At 43.2% G+C, this 19,652-nt stretch overlaps 1 protein-coding gene across 3 annotated transcripts in view; it reads left to right on the top strand.

Moving 5' to 3' along the window:
• Window positions 1–8,110: 8,110 nt before the first annotated feature.
• Window positions 8,111–19,652, top strand: part of LOC115202277 (acidic leucine-rich nuclear phosphoprotein 32 family member B) — a 39,005-nt gene continuing 27,463 nt past the window's right edge. For all 3 annotated transcript variants that reach the window (XM_029766322.1, XM_029766323.1, XM_029766324.1), the window contains exons 1-2: window positions 8,111–8,534; window positions 18,071–18,220. In XM_029766322.1, coding sequence (XP_029622182.1) covers window positions 8,139–8,534; window positions 18,071–18,220 — 546 coding nt within the window. In that variant the 5' untranslated portion in view covers window positions 8,111–8,138. The remainder of the gene's footprint in view (window positions 8,535–18,070; window positions 18,221–19,652) is intronic.

Consider the following 19,652-nt stretch of genomic DNA (forward strand, 5'->3'; position numbering starts at 1 on the left):
AGTTACATACTGTACATCGGGGTGTATTAATTCCGGCGAGTCTGTTGCAAAACGTTTCTTAAACGAAACGGGGCGGGACCTACCTGAATTTGTCCAATATAAACTCTCGTTTTAGTTGCCAACGAAACTTGTTGCCAATTAGTGGTGGAAGATTACACCCCAGGGGCCTGTTGCACAAAAGTAGAATTAAGACATCCGGGATAAATGACTCAGCTGAGCTCAATGAAGCCAAAACATGTGCGTCCAGGCTTAATTGGTTGCACAAAGACCAAGCCAGGATGAGCAGACACGGATTCATTAAGCCAGGTGAAACCAATCCTGGATAGGTGCGCGCTCACGGCTCACTCAAATAGACCCCGCCACAGATCACAGATTAACTGATTTACCATGGCAACTAGAGCCGCGTACTTTTCCCCGTCGGAAGCACAAATCCTCATGGAGGCATACGAGGAGGTAAAAGATATAATTAAGAAGAAAGGCAACACCGCCACAGTGATAAAGCAAAGAGAAAAAGCGTGGCAAAGTATTGCAGACCGCCTGAATGCGTAAGTAGTGCACAATTACACAGTCACCGCTCCGCTGAAACATCACAATTACAATTCAAATATTTAATTCACATCTCCAAAAATGCAGTTGTACTGTAATTATGAAACGGTTAAATTTTTAATTGAAATGCACTGCAGATATGAGTGAAATTGTGTAAAGTAAATCCATCACACTGTATAAAGCTATGATAGATTTTTTGATATTTTTACTGAAAACAAGACAAAAATACCAAGTAATTTTTTGCAGTGTGACTCCATTAAATGTGTGTGTGTGTGTGTGTGTGTGTGTGTGTGTGTGTGTGTGTGTGTGTGTGTGTGTGTAGATTAAACATGAACGGGCCAAAACGGACATGGCAGCAGGTCAAAATCAAATACAAGAACATTCTGCAGAATGGTATGGTCCCTGACTAATATTTAACAAAGCACAAGCATATATTGTACCCAGAAGGTGCCTGCTCACACATTGTCTGTACTGTTTTAGCAGTGAAAAAGAATACCCACAGACAAGGCACGGGTGGTGGGTCACCAAAGGCTGACCTTACCCCAGCAGAGGACATGGCCTTGGAGCTAAATAAAGGCAGGCCCGTCTTAGAGGGGATCCCTGGGGGGAAAGAGACGAGCATAGGTTCCTCCCAAGATGCCACCCGCTTCATTCAAGGTATGTCCTTCCATCTCTACATGGGATACAACCACATTCATATTGAATCAATTTGGACTGTCTGACTTTGGTTTACCTATTGCCTTGCAGTGTCTGGCAGCACTGTGTTCCTGTTAGAGCCACCAGCACAAGCACCAGACGATGCTGATCCAGTGAGTACTCCATCAAAGGCATACTGTAGGCCTGGCATGTCTTGTCTACTAGCTTCAATATGAATCCGATTAAATGTGATAGGGTGAAGGCCCCAGTGCAGCAGCAACAGCACATGATGGAGACGATGATGATGAGGAGGAGACCATCTCTCTGGATTCCAGAAGGCATGAGGTATCATGTTAAGACTGTGAAAGTACTATTTACTCTACAATGGTGAGGAGTCCTCATCAAAATCAAAAAATCTAATTTCTTTTACAGGACCCAGATGCTATACAGTGGGAAAACCAGCCTGGCAACATAGTGCGTATTAATAAAAGGACACCACATCCTGCCAAATTCCAGCTGCGCTAATTGTATTGTGTTCACAGAGCTCACAAGCTATCAGAAAGTTGTATGGCAACCACCTCCGGCGCCAAATAGAACTGGCAGACATAGACATAGACATTCAGTACAAGAAGAAAAAGATGGAAAATCTTGCACTGGAGTCCGAAATAAAAAAGAGGACAATTAGGAAACTGGACCTTGAAATAAAAAAACTTGAGAGGGAGGTGAGATATGCCTTCAATGTACACTGTATGCTAACTGTAACACAAATGTATTAATCATTATTTTTCTTTCCTCCCCCAGCTCCAAGAAGATGACACAGCTCAAAATAAAAATTGGGTATATTCTCGTAAAGTCAAGTGAGCCATGACATATGAGCTCTTATTGTGAGCACACAGGACGGTGGCATCTTTCTAAGGTTTTTTTTTATTTTCCCAGCAATCAGTACAACCAAGTCATCGTTATAAGGCATCGCCCTCTTTTGCCCACCCCCCCAGCACCAGGTGTGGCCACTAGCCTATATGAAGGCCCAAAATTGTGTGTTCCTTTCTGCTCTGACAATGGCATGCCCATTCGTGCGAGATGTGGTGGATGAAGAAGCACTTGTGCTGAGGAGAGCCTTCAGGCGAGAAAGGGTCTTCAGGGACCGGTTGGACCCACTGGCCTTCCCTGATGACCATCTATATGAAAGATACAGGTTTTCTGCAGATGGCATCAGGTATCTATGCAGACTACTGGGTCCCAGGATTAAGCACCGCACTGCACGGAGCCATGCACTGAGTGTGGAGCAAATGGTTTGTGTGGCCTTGCGCTTTTTTGCTAGTGGAGCCTTCCTGTACTCAGTGGGGGATGCAGAACAGCTGAACAAGGCCACAATTTGCCGCACAATAAGGAGTGTGTGTCTGGCTATCAAAGCATTAGCAGATGTCTTCATCTCCTTCCCTGGCCACAGAAGACTGTGACATCAAAGAGGAGTTCTATAGGATTGCAGGTAAGAGGATCTACAAATTACAGGACAACTGTTAACACATAGTAGGATACTCATTACTTTGTGTGACAGGTTTCCCCAATGTCATTGGTGCAGTGGACTGCACACACATAAGGATAAAAGCCCCCTCAGGTGCCCATGAGGCCGATTTTGTGAATAGGAAATCCTTTCACAGCATTAATGTTCAGGTGAACATAACTTTTTGATATTGTCCATTGACGAACACTCTGCATTGCCAGTGATGTGCATTGATTGGTGTAATATTCCTCATCTTATGATTTCAGATGGTCTGCAATGCTGACTGTGTGATCAGCAATGTTGTGGCAAAATGGCCTGGCTCAGTCCATGACTCCAGAATCTTTCGGGCCTCTGAAATCTATCACAAGGTAAGCCACACAACCCCTATTTATAACCATCATGGCTGTGTCAAGAATATCACTGTGTTTATGAGGTAGTAATGATGAGATTTTGTGTTGACAGGTGAATTCTCTGGTGTGTTGCTGGGAGACAGGGGGTATGGCTGCCAGCCTTTTCTCCTGACACCTTTCACAGACCCCCAGGAAGCACAGCAGGCCTACAACCATGCCCATGCCAGGACCAGGGCCAGAGTTGAAATGACCTTTGGCCTCCTGAAGGCACGCTTTCACTGCCTTCACAAATTAAGGGTCAGCCCTGTTAGGGCATGTGATATTACTGTGGCTTGTGCTGTCCTCCACAATGTGGCCTGCCTGAGGAAGGAGAGGGCCCCCAGAGTGCCACCAGCCATGGACTGGGACAATCCGGCAATCTTCCCTGATGACGACAGTGGTCGGCTGCTGAGGGACCAATATGTGTTGAATTATTTTAGTTAGTGTGCTTTCAATTTTGGTTAAATATGTCCTGCGGTGGCAGAGGAATTGGGGTTTTTTTGGGTTCGTTTTTTTACGAATTTGGCCTCTTATGATGTTTGTGCGGTATACTGTGTGTAATACAAGGCTGCAGGGAGGCTACTGCATCCATTCATTTGTCTGTTCAGTTGATGTGTATGGATTTGTCCTGCATTTATTTTAGTGTGCAGACATGCAGGGTGTGTTATATACAGACCTTTGAATGTGTATGTATCATTTTGTATAATATGCTTGGATTCTGTGCTTTCCATCTTGTAGTCACTGTGACTTCAGTTTTGAAAGGAGCTGATGGTTTACCTGCTTTGTTTTGTCCTTATTCAATAAAGGAACATAATGTTACACATTGTGTTTTTATATTCATATGGAATGTGTATTTGTTTATATGACAGAGTACTAGGGCCACACTGAAGAAAAAGGATAAAGTCATAAATTTATGAGGCTGGTTCTTTCTGCAGAAAAGCTACATATTGTTTTTACAGTTTTGATACTTATGACAATGTGATACTTAATATTCTGGCACATCAGCATGTCTTTGTTTATGAAACCATACTGAAGTACAATTTCACGAAATGCCCCACATCTGTCATTTTAACAACTGTCCTCCTTTAAAACAACCGGTTACAATATTATTACTTGTGTTTTTTTCCCCTCTGTGGCCCTAATATTCTATCATTTTATATATAGCCTTATAGTCTATGGGAAACTGTAAATTATCTAATGATAGCAACATAATCTAAAAATTATTTTTTATCCAAAATCATTGAAATTAATGATCACAAACGTTTAAATAATGACAGTGGGTCTAGTTATATGTGATAACAATGTATAGTGAGCAGTGAAATAACTATTGGTTTCCATTTGTGGTGACTGCTGACTGACATTAGGGATGAGATTAAATAGATCCTGGAATTTAGCCTGGTCTGGAGCAGGCTAGCTCCACAGAATAAATCTCCATGGTAATTTATACCATAACATATCCTCCTGCCCCCTATCCATCTTTAGTGCAACCGGATTACGGATCAATTGAGCCAGGATCACCAACATATCCTGGCTTAATCCCTTATCCTAGTTTTGTGCAACAGGCCCCAGGAGTGAGTTCTTTAGTAAATAAGGATTTGTCCTTAATAACTGACTTGCCTAGGGAAAGGTTAAATAAAATAAAAAATACATTGCAGAACGTTTCGTCTGTTGCAAAATGTTCTACAAGGGAAACCCTTTACTCCAAACCAAAAACATTTTTCCACAAAAACGAGTTTCTATTGGGGAAATGTACGTAGGACCTCAATTTCGCTCAGTTTGCTGATGGAATCTGACTAATGAATACACCCCAGCACTTTTGTCTAAAAGCTAGCTAGCCAGGCAAGTTGGTAACAGGTCTGATATGGCTCCAACAATAATACCAGGTTGTTTGTATTCTGACAGTAGCCCAGCCACTTAAGCTATCATCATCATGTTCAAGAGAAGATTACTACCATTGTCCCCTCCAAGCTCATCACTAAGCTAAGGACCCTAAGACTGAACACCTCCCTCTGCAACTGGATCCTGGACTTTCTGACTGGCTGCCCGCAGGTGGTGAGGGTCAGGAATCAATACATCCACCACACTGACCCTCAACACGGGGGCTCCTCAGGAGTACGTGCATAAGTCCCCTCCTATACTTCCTGTTCACCCGATACTACATAACTGCGCACAACTCCCAACACCAATATTAAGTTTGCCGACAACACGACAGTAGGAGGCCTGATCACTGACGACGATGAGACAGCCTATAGCAGGGATGGGCAACTGATGGGGGTGGGGGCCACAAAAAACAGAACTCATCAGAGGCTGCAGTGGCTTGTGGGTCAGCTACTTTCCTGTAATTCTACTTATTTTGCCATAGGGTGGAGGCAAATGTTTGCAGTTTTTAATATGATAACTGATGATCAATGGGCACCACCCCAGTCGGTAATTCGACCTTGCTTACTACAAGTTTAGATAGCTGGCCGCTAGGCTAACTTACCAATCTAAAAATGTTTAGCTGACATGGGCTAATTAAGTGACTGCTGATGCACAACCACGTTTTGAAATTGCACCTTCTGTATTCTATTATTCTAACTCTCAACAGTAAATTGAGAAATGGAGGGCCGAGCATGTCCTCATCCACATGAACAGGGCTATAGTGGAGCTGGTCGAGAGCTGAAGTTCCTTGGTGTCCACATCACTTAAAGCCAATTTATGCCTACTCCGTATTTGCGATCCGGATGGTTTGACATAATTGCGGAGCCTCCGGAGGCCAAATCAAGCTCTATACCATATCGCCTTGCATCTCCCAAATTTTGTAACAATGCCTAAGGCTCCGCATTGACATGATTGGTTTATGGTAGGTGGTGGCGGGAGGTGCTGTATAAACAGAAACTCACTTCCTTGGCAACTTGTTTCACAAGAGCTCTGCTCTATGAAGCGCAAGAAGTATGAATGCTCTGACTTCTGCGGAGGCCGCATGGCAGTAAATACTGTACGGCCACTGCAGATGTCCGATTGACCATGCAGAGCCTTTAAAGATCTATCATGGTCCAAACACACCAACACAGTTGTGTAGAGGGCACGACAATGCCTCTTCCCCCCGCAGGAGGCTGAAAAGATTTGGCAAAGGCCTTCAGATCCACAAAAGGTTATACAGCGGCACAATTGAGAGCAGCTCCCTGCCATCCAGGACATCTATACTAGGTGGTCTCAGAGAAAGGCCCCCAAAAATATCAGACTCCTGCCACCCAAGTCAGACTGTTCTTTCGGCTACCACACGGCAAGTGGTACCGATGGACCAAGTCTGGAACCAGCAGGACCCTGAACAGCTTCTACCCCCAAGCCATAAGACTGCTAAATAGTTAGTTAAAAATGTTAAGGATCCGACCCTTTTTGTCAATTTTCGCCTGAAATGACATACTCAAATCTAACTGCCTATAGCTCAGGCCCTGAAGCAAGGATATGCATATTATTGGTACCATTTGAAAGGAAACACTTTGAAGTTTGTGGAAATGTGAAAGGTTTGTAGGAGAATATAACACAATAGATCTGGTAAAAGATCATTCAAAATTCAAAAGGCACTCGCACATCTGAGCAATCTTTTTTGCAGGTGCATGGTAACAGTTGAACAAGATGAAGGAAAAAGGAAACCGCACACTGCTCTTGATAGTATCACTGATATTTAACAAGCTTTACGTATCGGCCTCATGGCCTTCGTCAGAGCTTTTGTGAGTTTAAAAAAAATTAGCACCCTTATGTAGACCTAGCCCCACCCTCATCCATTCCACGCATCGAAAGGGGTTGAGGCGAAGGAAAAACAAATAAGTGCTACCAAATATAACAATATGCATTTCATAAAAATTTGAATAAAGTGTGTAAATAAGACGTATTAAACACGTCTGTAAAACCACAATGAGGACATAGACCTACCGAGCAAGTTTTAATTCATCATTGGGTACATCGTATGAAAAACAGTAATCTTAAATAGGGGCATAGTTCATGTTCAAATTCACAACATAACATACATAGGTAAAAGATAATACAAAGAAAAAACCAACCGTTCTTTTGTATTTTTTTTGTACCATCTTTGAAATGCAAGAAAAAGGCCAAAATGTATTATTCCATCCCAGGTTCAATATACATTTTTGGCCACTAGATGGCAGCAGTGTATGTGCAAAGTTTTAGACTGATCCAATAAACCATTGCATTGCTGTTCAAATTTTGTATCAAGACTGCCCAAATATGGCAAATTTGTTTATTAATAACTTATGTTCAAAATTGTGCACTCTCCTCCTACAATAGCATGGTATTATTTCACTGTAATAGCTACTGTAAATCGGACAGTGCCGTTAGATTAACAAGAATTTAAGCTTTCTGCCAATATCAGATATGTCTATGTCCTGGGAAATGTTCTTGTTACTTACAACCTCATGCTAATCGCATTAGCCTACGTTAGCTCAACCGTCCAGTGGAAGGGACACCGATCCCGAAGAAGTCAACTGACTTGCCTAGTTAAATAAATACAGATAAATACATTCTAAAGTATAATTTCACCAGGTCATATAAGTCAGGCATTTCAACAGTGGCACGCACAGCATTCTCCCTCAACATTGTGTTGTGTGACATAACTGTACATTTTAGTGGCCTTTTATTGTTCCTTAGCACAAGGTGCATCGATGTAATGATCATGCTATTTAATTATCTTCTTGATATGCCACACCTGTCAGGTGGATGGATTATCTTGACAAAGGATAAATTGCTCACTAACAGAGATGTAAACAAATTTGAGCACACCATTTGAGAGAAATACGCATTCTGTGCATATTGAACATTTCTGGACTCTTGAATTTCAGCTCATGAAACATGGGACCAACACTTTCCATGTTGTGTTTATATTTTTGTAAAGTGTAATTTTTTTCCCTCTTCACTTGGCCCTAATACTCTCCCGACCGTAGATTGTTACATACACCACCCCGTTCCCGAAAATGGATTGCTCCTACAGACAGTCACGTGGCGGTGGCAGGCTTTATAAAGCAGGCAGACGGGCATCCAGTTTAACTATTCGATTGAACGTTAGAATGGGTAAAAAGAGAGATCTAAGGGACTTTGAGCGTGGTATGATCGTCGGTTCCAGGCGCGCAGGGTCCAGTATATCACAAACGGCCGCCCTCCTGGGCTTTTCACGCACGACAGTGTCTGTGGTTTACCGAGAATGGCGCGACAAACAAAAAACATCCAGTCAACGGCAGTCCAGTGGGCGTAAACAGCTCGTTGATAAGAGAGGTCGAAGGAGATTGGAAAGAATCGTGCAAACTAACAGACGGGCCACAATTAGACAGATAACGGCGCAGTACAACAGTGGTGTGCAGAACAGTATCTCTGAATGCACAACTCGCCGATCCTTGTCACGGATGGGCTATTGCAGCAGACGGCGGGCAAACGAGGAGTGGAAAAACACCGCCTGTGTAGATAAGGTAACGGAGGCAATGGAACACACTGCGTTCCAACATTGACCAGATTGTCGCACATTCAACAAATCTGATCTATCAAAGTGGATATTCGTAAAATCAGGTCCGATTTTGATATATTTGGCTATATTCGCTGCATAACATTTAAAAGTTGTCCCTTTTCAGACGTAGAACTTAGAAGTGACTGCTAAATGCTAACTCCCGTTCATATAAACTGGTTAGCCTAGCTAGCATACAGAAATCGGTGGTAGTGAGTCGGTTTTAACTAATTACGTTGATTGGTGACAATGACATGAATGTATTGGGGTTGACATTATATAATTATTATACTCCGATTTTACCTCGACAACAAACAATAGCCTTAAGCTCGATTGACCTCTTTACCGCATCTGTTGCGAGCGGTCAGCGAATGTTTGTTATTAAAACATAGAAATGCTGTATCTTTTTCATTCTTAAGGCGTGATGTCATACGTTGGCCCCCTTTATTTATAGAAGGACCCATACACACAGAGTGTATATACAAAACAGTAGGAACACCTGCTCTTTCCATGAGACTGACCAGGTGAAGGTTATGATCCCATGTTGTTGTCACTTGTTAAATCCACTTCAATCAGTGTAGATGAAGGTGAGGAGACAGGTTAAAGAAGGATTGTTGAGCCATGAGACCATTGAGACATGGACTGTCTATTTGTGCCATTGAGGGTGAAAGAGAAATACAAAAATGTAAGTGCCTTTGAACTGGGTATGGTAGTAGGTGCCAGGCACATCGGTTTGTGTCAAGAATTGCAACGCTGCTGGGTTTTTCACCGCCTATTTTCCCAACAGTTTCTCGTGTGTATCAGGAATGGTCCACCAGTCAAAGGGCATCCAGCCAACTTCACACAACTGTGGGAAGCATTGAAGTCAACAAGAGCCAGCATCCCTGGTGCGCTTTCGACACCTTGTAGAGTCCATGCCCCTACAAATTTGAGACTATTCTGAGGGCAAAAAGGGGTGTGCAACTGAATATTAGGAAGGTGTTCCTAATGTTTGGTCAACTCGGTGTATATTATGGAATATGAGATGAAACTAACCCAGTAATTACTTGTATTGGCAAACTAGTTGAGTTAGCTCAATTAAAATCATAGACATTCAAATATTTTATATGATCAAATCAAACTTTATTTGTCACATGCGCTGAATACAAGTGTAGACCTTACCGTGAAATGCTTACTTACAAGCCCTTAACCAACAGTGCAGTTCAAGAAGAGTTAAGAAAATATTTACCAAATAGACAAAAGTAAAAAATAATAAACACAGTAAGAATAACGAGGCTATATACAGGGGTACCAGTACCGAGCCACTGTGCGGGGGTACAAGTTAGTTGAGGTAATTTGTACATGTAGGTAGGGGTGAAGTGACTATGCACAGATAATAAACAACGAGTAGCAGCAGTGTACAAAAAGGGAGGAGGGGTGGTCAATGAAAATAGTCCGGTGGTGATTTTCTTAATTGTTCAGCAGTCTTATGGTTTGGGGGTAGAAGCTGTTGAGCCTTTTGGTCCTAGACTGGTGCCTCCGGTACCGCTTGCCGTGCGGTAGCATTGAAAACAGTCTCTAACTTAGGTGACTGGAGTCTCTGACAATTTTATGGGCTTTCCTCTGACACTGCCTATAATATAAGGGCCTGGATGGCAGGAAGCTTGGCTCCAGTGATGTATTGGGCCGTACGCACTACCCTCTGTAGCGCCTTACGGTCAGATGCCGAGCAGTTGCCATACCAGGCGGCGACGCAACCGGTCTGGATGCTCTCGATGGCGCAGAACCTTTTTGAGGATCTGGGGACCCGTGAGCTGTAGAACCTTTTGAAGATCTGGGGACCCATGCCAAATATTTTCAGTCTCCTGAAGGGAAAAAGGTTTTGTCATGCCCTCTTCATGACTGTCTTGGTATGTTTGGACCATGATAGTTCGTTGGTGATGTGGACACCAAGGAACTTAACTCTCGACCTGCGCCACTACAGCCCCGTCAATGTTAATTGGGGCCTGTTCGGCCCGCCATTTCCTGTAGTCCATGATCAGCTCCTTTGTCTTGCTCTCATTGAGGGAGAGGTTGTTGTCCTGGCACCACACTGCCAGTTCTCTGACCTCCTCCCTATAAGCCGTCTCATCGTTGTCGGGGTCATGCCTACCACTGTTGTCGTCAACAAACTTAAATATGGTGTTGGAGTCGTGTTTGGCCACGCAGTCGTGGTTGAACAGGGAGTACAGGAGGAGACTAAGTACACACCCCTGAGGGGCCCCAGTGTTAAGGATCAGTGTGGCAGACGTGTTGTTGCCTACTCTTACCACCTGGGGCGGCCCGTCAGGAAGTCCAGGATCCAGTTGCAGAGGGAGGTGTTTAGCTTAGAGATGAGCTTTTTTTATTTATTTTTATTTCACCTTTATTTAACCAGGTAGGCTAGTTGAGAACAAGTTCTCATTTACAACTGCGACCTGGCCAAGATAAAGCAAAGCAGTGCGACACAAACAACAACACAGAGTTACACATGGAATAAACAAATGTACAGTCAATAACGCAATTGAAAAAGTCTATATAAAGTGTGTGCAAATGGCGTAAGGAGGTAAGGCAATAAATAGGCCATAGTAGTGAAGTAATTACAGTTTAGCAAATTAACACTGCAGTGATAGATGTGCAGATGATGATGTGCAAGTAGAAATACTGGTGTGCAAACAAGTAAATAAAAACAATATGGGGATGAGGTAGGTAGTTGAATGGGCCATTTACAGATGGGCTGTGTACAGCTGCAGCGATGGGTAAGCTGCTCAGATAGCTGATGCTTGAAGTTAGTGAGGGAGATATAAGTCGCCAACTAATTTAATTTTTGCAGTTCGTTCCAGTCATTGGCAGCAGAGAACTGGAAGGAAAGGCGGCCAAAGTAGGTGTTGGCTTTGGGGATGACCAGTGAAATATACCTGCTGGAGCACATGCTACGGGTGGGTGTTGCTATGGTGACCAGTGAGCTGAGATAAGGCGGCGCTTTACCTAGCAAAGACTTATAGATGACCTGGAGCCATTGGGTTTGGCGACGAATATGTAGTGAGGACCAGCCAACGAGAGCATACAGGTCGCAGTGGTGGGTAGTGTATATGGGGCTTTGGTGACAAAACAGATGGCACTATGATAGACTGCATCCAGTTTGCTGAGTAGTGTTGGAGGCTATTTTGTAAATTACATCGCCGAAGTCGAGGATCGGTAGGATAGTCAGTTTGGTATGTTTGGCAGCGTGAGTGAAGGAGGCTTTGTTGTGAAATAGGAAGCTGATTCTAGATTTGATTTTGGTTTGGCGACGCTTACTATGAGTCCGGAAGGAGAGTTTAGTCTAACCAGACATGCAGGTATTTATAGTTGTCCACATATTCTAAGTCCGAACCATCCAGAGTAGTGATGCTAGTCGGGCGGGCGGGTGCGGGCAGCGATCTGTTGAAGAGCATGCATTTAGTTTTAATAGCGTTTAAGAGCAGTTGGAGGCCACGGAAGGAGTGTTGTATGGCATTGAAGCTCGTTTGGAGGTTTGCTTGCGTCCCACCTAGTCAACAGCCAGTGGAATCGCGTGGCGCGAAATACAAATGCCTCATAAATGCTATAACTTCAATTTCTCAAAAATATGACTATTTTACACCATTTTAAAGACGACTCTCGTTAATCTAACCACATTGTCCGATTTCAAAAAGGCTTTACAGCGAAAGCAAAACATTAGATTGTCAGGAGAGTACCCTGCCAAAAATAATCACACAGCCATTTTCAAAGCATGCATATATGTCACAAAAACCAAAACCACTGCTAAATGCAGCACTAACCTTTGATGATCTTCATCAGATGACACTCCTAGGACATTGTTATACAATACATGCATGTTTTGTTCAATCAAGTTCATATTTATATCAAAAAACAGCTTTTTACATTAGCATGTGATGTTCAGAACTAGCATACCCACCGCAAACTTCCGGTGAATTTACTTAATTGCTCACGATTAACGTTCACAAAATGCATAACAATTATTTAAAGAATTATAGATGCAGAACTCCTTTATGCAATCGCGGTGTCAGATTTTAAAATAGCTTTTCGGCGAAAGCACATTTTGCAATATTCTGAGTAGATAGCCCGGCCATCACGGCTAGCTAATTTGACACCCACCAAGTGTGGCCCTCACCAAACTCAGATTTACTATAAGAAAAATTGGATTACCTTTGCTGTTCTTCGTCAGAATGCACTCCCAGGACTTCTACTTCAACAACAAATGTTGTTTTGGTTCGAAATAATCCATAGTTGTATTGAAATGGCTCCGTTTTGTTCGTGCGTTGAGGTCCCTATCCGAAGGGTGACGCGCTGGCGCATTTCATGACAAAAATATTCAAAATATTCCATTACCGTACTTCGAAGCATGTCAAACGCTGTTTAAAATAAATTTTTATGCGATTTTTCTCGTAAAATAGCGATAATATTCCAACCGGGCGACGTTATATTCATTCGTAGACTGAAAGAAAAACATGGAGTCCTCTCGTGGACGTGCACTCCAGTGTCACTGTTCTCAGCCTGACCACTCACAAAAACTCCTGCTGTTTTTCGCCCAGAGACTGCAGAGACGTCATTCTACTTTCTGGCGCCTTCTGAGAGCCAATGGAAGCCTTAGAAAATGTCACGTTACAGTAGAGATGCTGTATTTTTGATAGAGATGCCCTAGAAGGAGAACAAATTGTCAGACAGGGCACTTCCTGTATGGAATCTTCTCAGGTTTTGGCCTGCCATATGAGTTCTGTTATACTCACATACACCATTCAAACAGTTTTAGAAACTTTAGAGTGTTTTCTATCCAAATCTACTAATTATATGCATATTCACATTTCTGGGCAAGAGTAGTAACCAATTTAAATCGGGTACGTTTTTTTTATCCGGCCGTGCAAATACTGCCCCCTAGCCCCAACAGGTTAACACAGTGTCCAAAGAAGGGCCAGATGTATACAGAATGGTGTCGTCTGCGTAAAGGTGGATCAAGGAATCACCCGCAGCAAGAGTGACATCATTGATATATACAGAGAAAAGAGTTGGCCTGAGAATTAAACCCTGTGGTACCCACCATAGAGACTGCCAGAGGTCCGGACAACAGGCCCTCCGATTTGACACACTGAACTCTGTCTGAGAAGGAGTTGGTAAACTATGCGAGGCAGTCATTTGTGAAACCAAGGCTGTTGAGTCTGCCGATAAGAATACGGTGATTGACAGAGTCGAAAGCCTTGGCCAGGTTGATGAAGACGGCTGCACAGTACTGTCTTTTATCGATGGCAGTTATGATATCGTTTAGTACCTTGAGTGTAGCTGAGGTGCACCCGTGACCAGCTCGGAAACCGGATTGCACAGCGGAGAAGGTACGGTGGGATTCGAAAAGGTCAGTGATCTGTTTAACTTGGCTTTGAAAGACTTTAGAAAGGCAGGGCAGGATGAATATAGGTCTGTAACAGTTTGGGTCTAGCGGCAGCTTTCCAATCTTTAGGAATCTCAGACCATACAAAAGAGAGGTTGAACAGACTGGTAATAGGGGTTGCAACAATGGCGGTGGATAATTTTAGAAAGAGAGGGCCCAGCTTGTCTAGCCCAGCTTATTTGTACAGGTCCAGGTTTTGCAGCTCTTTCAGAACATCAGCTATCTGGATTTGTGTGAAGGAGATGTTGGGGAGTCTTGGGCAAGTAGCTGTGGGGGTGTGGAGTGGTTGGCCGAGGTTGGGGTAGCCAGGAGGAAAGCATGGCCAGCCGTAAAGAAATGCTTATTGAAATTCTCCATTATTGTGGATTTATCGGTGGTGACAGTGTTTCCTAGCCTCAGTGCAGTGGGCAGCTGGGAGGAGGTGCTCTTACTCTCCATGGACTTTAGTGTCCCAAAACGTTTTGGAGTTAGAGCTACAGGATGCAAATTTCTGTTTGAAAAAGCTAGCCTTTGCTTTCCTAACTGACTGCGTGTATTGGTTCCTGGCTTCCCTGAAAAGTTGCATATCGTGGGGACTATTTGATGCTAGTGCAGTCCGCCACAGGATGTTTTTGTGCTGTTCGAGGGCAGTCAGGTCTGGAGTGAACCAAGGGCTATATCTGTTCTTAGTTCTACATTTTTTGAAAGGGTCATGCTTATTTAAGTTGGTGAGGAAATTACTTTTAAAGAACGACCAGTGATCCTCTACTGACGGGATGAGGTCTATATCCTTCCAGGATACCCGGGCCAGGTCGATTAGAAAGGCCTGCTCGCAGAAGTGTTTTAGGGAGTGTTTGACAGTGATGAGGGGTGGTCGTTTGACCGCGGACCGATAGCTGATGCAGGCAATGAGGCGGTGATCACTGAGATCCTGATTGAAAACAGCAGAGGTGTATTAGGAGGACTAGTTGGTCAGGATAATATCTATAAGGGTGCCCATGTTTACGGATTTAGGGTTGTACCTGGTGGGTTCCTTGATAATTTGTGTGAGATTGAGGGCATCTAGTTTAGATTGTAGGATGGCTGGGGTGTTAAGCATATCCCAGTTTAGGTCACCCAACAGAACGAACTCTGAAGATAGATGGGGGGGGCAATCAATTCACATATGGTGTCCAGGGCACAGCTGGGAGCTGAGGGGGGTCTATAACAGGTGGCAACAGTGAGAGACTTATTTCTGGAGAGAGACATTTTTTTTTTAAATTAGAAGCTCGAACTGTTTGGGCATAGACCTGGAAAGTATGACAGAACTTTGCAGGCTATCTCTGCAGTAGATTGCAACTCCTCCCCCTTTGGCAGTTCTATCTTGATGGAAATGTAGTTGTTGGGGATGGAAATCTCAGAATTTTTCGTGCCCTTCCTAAGCAAGGATTCAGACACGGCAAGGACATCAGGGTTGGCGGACTGTGCTAAAGCAGTGAGTGAAACAAACTTAGGGAGGAGGCTTCTGATGTTATCATGCATGAAACCAAGGCTTTTACGGTTACAGAAGTCAACAAATGAGAGTGCCTGGGGACACACAGGGCCTGGGTTAACCTCTACATCACCCGAGGAACAGAGGAGGAGTAGGATGAGGGTACAGCTAAAGGCTATCAAAACTGGTCTTCTAGTGTGTTGGGAGCAGAGAATAAAAGGAGCAGATTTCTGGGCGTGGAAGGATAGATTCAGGGCACAATGTACGGACAAGGGTATGGTAGGGTACAGGTACAGTGGAGGTAAACCTTGGCATTGAGTGACGATAAGAGAGGTTGCTTCTCTGGGTGCACTAGTTATGCTGGGTGAGGTCACTGCATGTGTGGGAGGTGGGACAAAAGAGGTATCTGTCGCATGTTGAGTGGGACTAGGGGCTCCGCAGTAACCTAGAACAATGATAACTATCCTAAACAACAGTATACAAGGCATATTGACGTTAGAGAGAGAGACATAAAGTGGGGCATAAAGCAATCACAGGTGTTGATTGGGAGAGCTAGCTAAGACAACAGCTAATCAGCTAAGACAACAACAGGTAAAATGGTGGTGAATGGGCAGAGAGAAAGTGTTTTCTATCCAATGCTACCAATTGCTACCAATTATATGCATATCCTAGCTTCTGGGCCTGAGTAACAGGCAGTTTACTTTGGGCACGTCAGTCATCCGAACTTCCGAATACTGCCCCCTAGCCAAAAGAGGTTAACTACACACAGGGCATGAGTTCAAGGCTGGGGCCGACAGATAAGCAAAATAAACAGCTTAGTGGGCACTATGGTGTTAAATGCTGATCTGTAGTCAAAGAACAGCGTTCTCACATAGGTGTTCCTTTCGTCCAGGTGGGAAAGGGCAGTGTGGATAAAAAAATATTTATCGAATCATGGCTTTGTTAATCAGAATATGTGATCAGATCTTTTTCTAAAGTGCTTAGATGTTTCTTTGCGGCAAGACTATTTCTGACCCATTTCATGACATCCAAATGCAATCAGTTATGTGGAATCTCAATCCCCAAAGAGGGCTTAACCGAACTTCTGCCTGGGGGGCATGTGCTTCCTCGTGTGATGCGTGCTGCTACCGAACCAAAACAAAAGTGTGAATAAAGTCAATACCATTTTGCCTAACTTTTTTGAATGAAGTTACTGGGTATTAACATATCACATCAAACAATTCACTGGGGACACAATGTTTAGATGTTCAGAGATCGGAGCATTTCTTCCTATCATGCGTATTCTATGTGAAACCATAATGTGCAGTGCGTACGCAAATTCTACAGCCCGTATAGCTTGACCGAGGAATTTTGTTTGCAGGATAGCTTGACCACATTATCCTTCTTTTACTCATTTCTGTTCTGAACATTTCCTTCAATGTTGTTTACAAAACACTGATATAATGTAACAAACTGCCCTATCAGTCGTTCGCTCGATGGCTAGGCAATCCATTTCCTCCAATAACATTTGAAGGTAAAAACAATTTTCTGGGTATATTTGCAATTTTTCCTGTTGCTGTGGGGTAGGTAGTCAGGCTTCTCTTGCAGCTCATCAACTTAACGGCAATGGCTAGCCTGTAGCGAGCTTGCTAACAAAAAGCATTGCATGTGTCATTAGTGACTGAACAGCGGCCAAGTGAAGGTAGAACTGTATTGTGCGGTTCTTCCTCGTGGCAGCTGGTTTAAAGACACAACCGCGGTGCCTCGACATAAAACATCATGCAACCAAATACTTTTGATGGCTCGATAGCTTTATCAATGTTTGACTTTGTCAGTGTGCAAATCATGATCTTTGCTATTCAACGCTAGCTTTCTTGACCCTTTTTATCAAGACTTTGATTGGGTAATGACTGACCCTGACTAGTATGCGTGAGCTCTTTAAACTATTAAATGTAACATTTTGTAGCTAGGAACTGAAGTTGCAAGTATTCATAAAAACGTCAATGGAAAAACAACCATTCCTATCATTGAGGTCCATATTTTTATATATTTACCGTTTTTCATCATTAAGTTTTTATATTCAATTATTTATATTTTTAATTCCATAAAGTTATTCTTGCCAACAGGTTTTCGACAACACTTTGGTATATAGCTAGGGCGGCAGGTAGGCTAGCGATTAGCGTGGTCCGTGCTATCCAGGATCCTCAGGATGTCCCAACTCAGATGTTACCCCATTTGAAGTTGACATTTTAAAATGGCTAAGGTTAGGGTTAAGGTTTTGGGTAGGTATGTCCCAAGTATCCCAGATGGCACTAACTGTTATTGTTGGGCCTTTAACCGAAAGGTCTCTAGTTCAAATCCCCAAGGCGACAAGGTGAAACATCTGTGTGTGTGTGCCCTAATTGCTCCAAGGTCGCCGTAGATAATCACAGACCATGGCAGAGACCCCACTCACCGAGGGTGTCTCAGGACATTTGTAAAATAGAAATAAGCACTCAAATTATTATTTATCATGTATGTGTAAAATAAAGTTTGCATTCTCAATTGAGTTTGTATTGCAGCTGTAAACAATGCACACATGCATAAAAATAATCTAATCTTTGAAGTTCATGGATTACAATTGTACACATTCAATTTGTTTTTATCCTTATAGGTACGGGAACTTGTCCTGGACAACTGCAGATCAAATGAAGGGAAAATTGAAGGCCTCACAGAAGAATTCGTCAATCTGGAATTCCTCAGTTTGATAAATGTTGGCTTATTGTCAGTTTCCAACCTTCCCAGACTTGGGAAACTCAAAAAGGTAAGGTTTTGCTTTATTTTATTCATGCTCACTCACTCAAAAGTTTTAGAATACCTACTCATTCAACGTTTTTTTTCTTTCTTTTTACTATTTTCTACATTGTAGAATAATAGTGAAGACATCAAAACTATGAAATAATACATATGGAATCATGCCTTATCCAAAAAAAAGTGTTAAACAAATCAAAATAGATTTTATGTTTGAGATTCTTCAAATAGCCACCCTTTGCCTTGGTGACAGACTTGCACACTCTTGGTATTCTCTCAACCAGCTTCACCTGGAATGCTTTTCCAACAGTCTTTGAGTTCCCACAAATGCTGAGCACTTGTTGGCTGCTTTTCCTTCACTCTGCGGTCCAACTCATCCCAAACCATCACACTTTGGTTGAGTTTGGGTGATTGTGGAGGCCAGGTCATCTGATGCAGCACTCTATCACTCTCCATCTTGGTCAAATAGCCCTTACACAGTCAGGAGGTGTATTGGGTCATTGTCCTGTTGAAAAACAAATGATAGTCCCACTAAGCGCAAACTAAATGGGATGGCGTATCGCTGCAGAATGCTGTGGTTGCCATGCTGGTTACGTGTGCCTTGAATTCTAAATAAATCACTGACCGTGTCACCAGCAAAGAACCCCACGCCATCACACCACCACCTCCATGCTTCGCAGTGGGAACCACACATGCGGAGATCATCCGTTCACCTACTTTGTGTCTCACAAAGACATGGCGGTTGGAACCAAAAATCTCAAATTTGGATTCATCAGACCAAAGGACAGATTTCCACCGGTCTAATGTCCATTGGTCGTGTTTCTTGGCCCAAGCAAGTGTCTTCTTATTTGTGTCCTTTAATAGTGGTTTCTTTGCAGCAAATTGACCATGAAGGCCTGATTCACAGTCTCCTCTGAACAGTTGATGTTGAGATGTGTCTGTTACTTAAACTCTGTCAATAAATTTTTTGGGCTGCAATTTCTGAGGCTCGTAATTCTAATGAACTTATCCTCTGCAGCAGCGGTAACTCGGTCTTCCATTCCTGTGGCGGTCCTCACGAGAGCCAGTTTCATCGTTGCTCTTGATGGTTTTTGCGACTGCACTTTAAGAAATGTTCATAGTTCTTTAATTTCCGCATTGACTGATCTTCATGTCTTAAAGTAATGGACTGTCGTTTCTCTTTGCTTATTTGAGCTGTTCTTGCCATAGTATGGCCTTGGTCTTTTACCAAATAGGGCTGGCTATCTTCTGTATACCACCCCTACCTTGTCACAACACAACTGATTGGCTCAAGTGCATTAAGAAGGAAAGACCTTAACCCACAGACCTTAACCCATAGAAAATCTGTGGAGGGAGCTGAAGGTTCGAGTTGCCAAACGTCAGCCTCAACCTTAATGACTTGGAGAAGATCTGCAAAGAGGAGTGGGACAAAATCCCTCCTGAGA

The sequence above is a fragment of the Salmo trutta genome, chromosome 11 (genome assembly GCF_901001165.1).
Source record: "Salmo trutta chromosome 11, fSalTru1.1, whole genome shotgun sequence".
Taxonomy (NCBI): Eukaryota; Metazoa; Chordata; class Actinopteri; order Salmoniformes; family Salmonidae; genus Salmo; species Salmo trutta.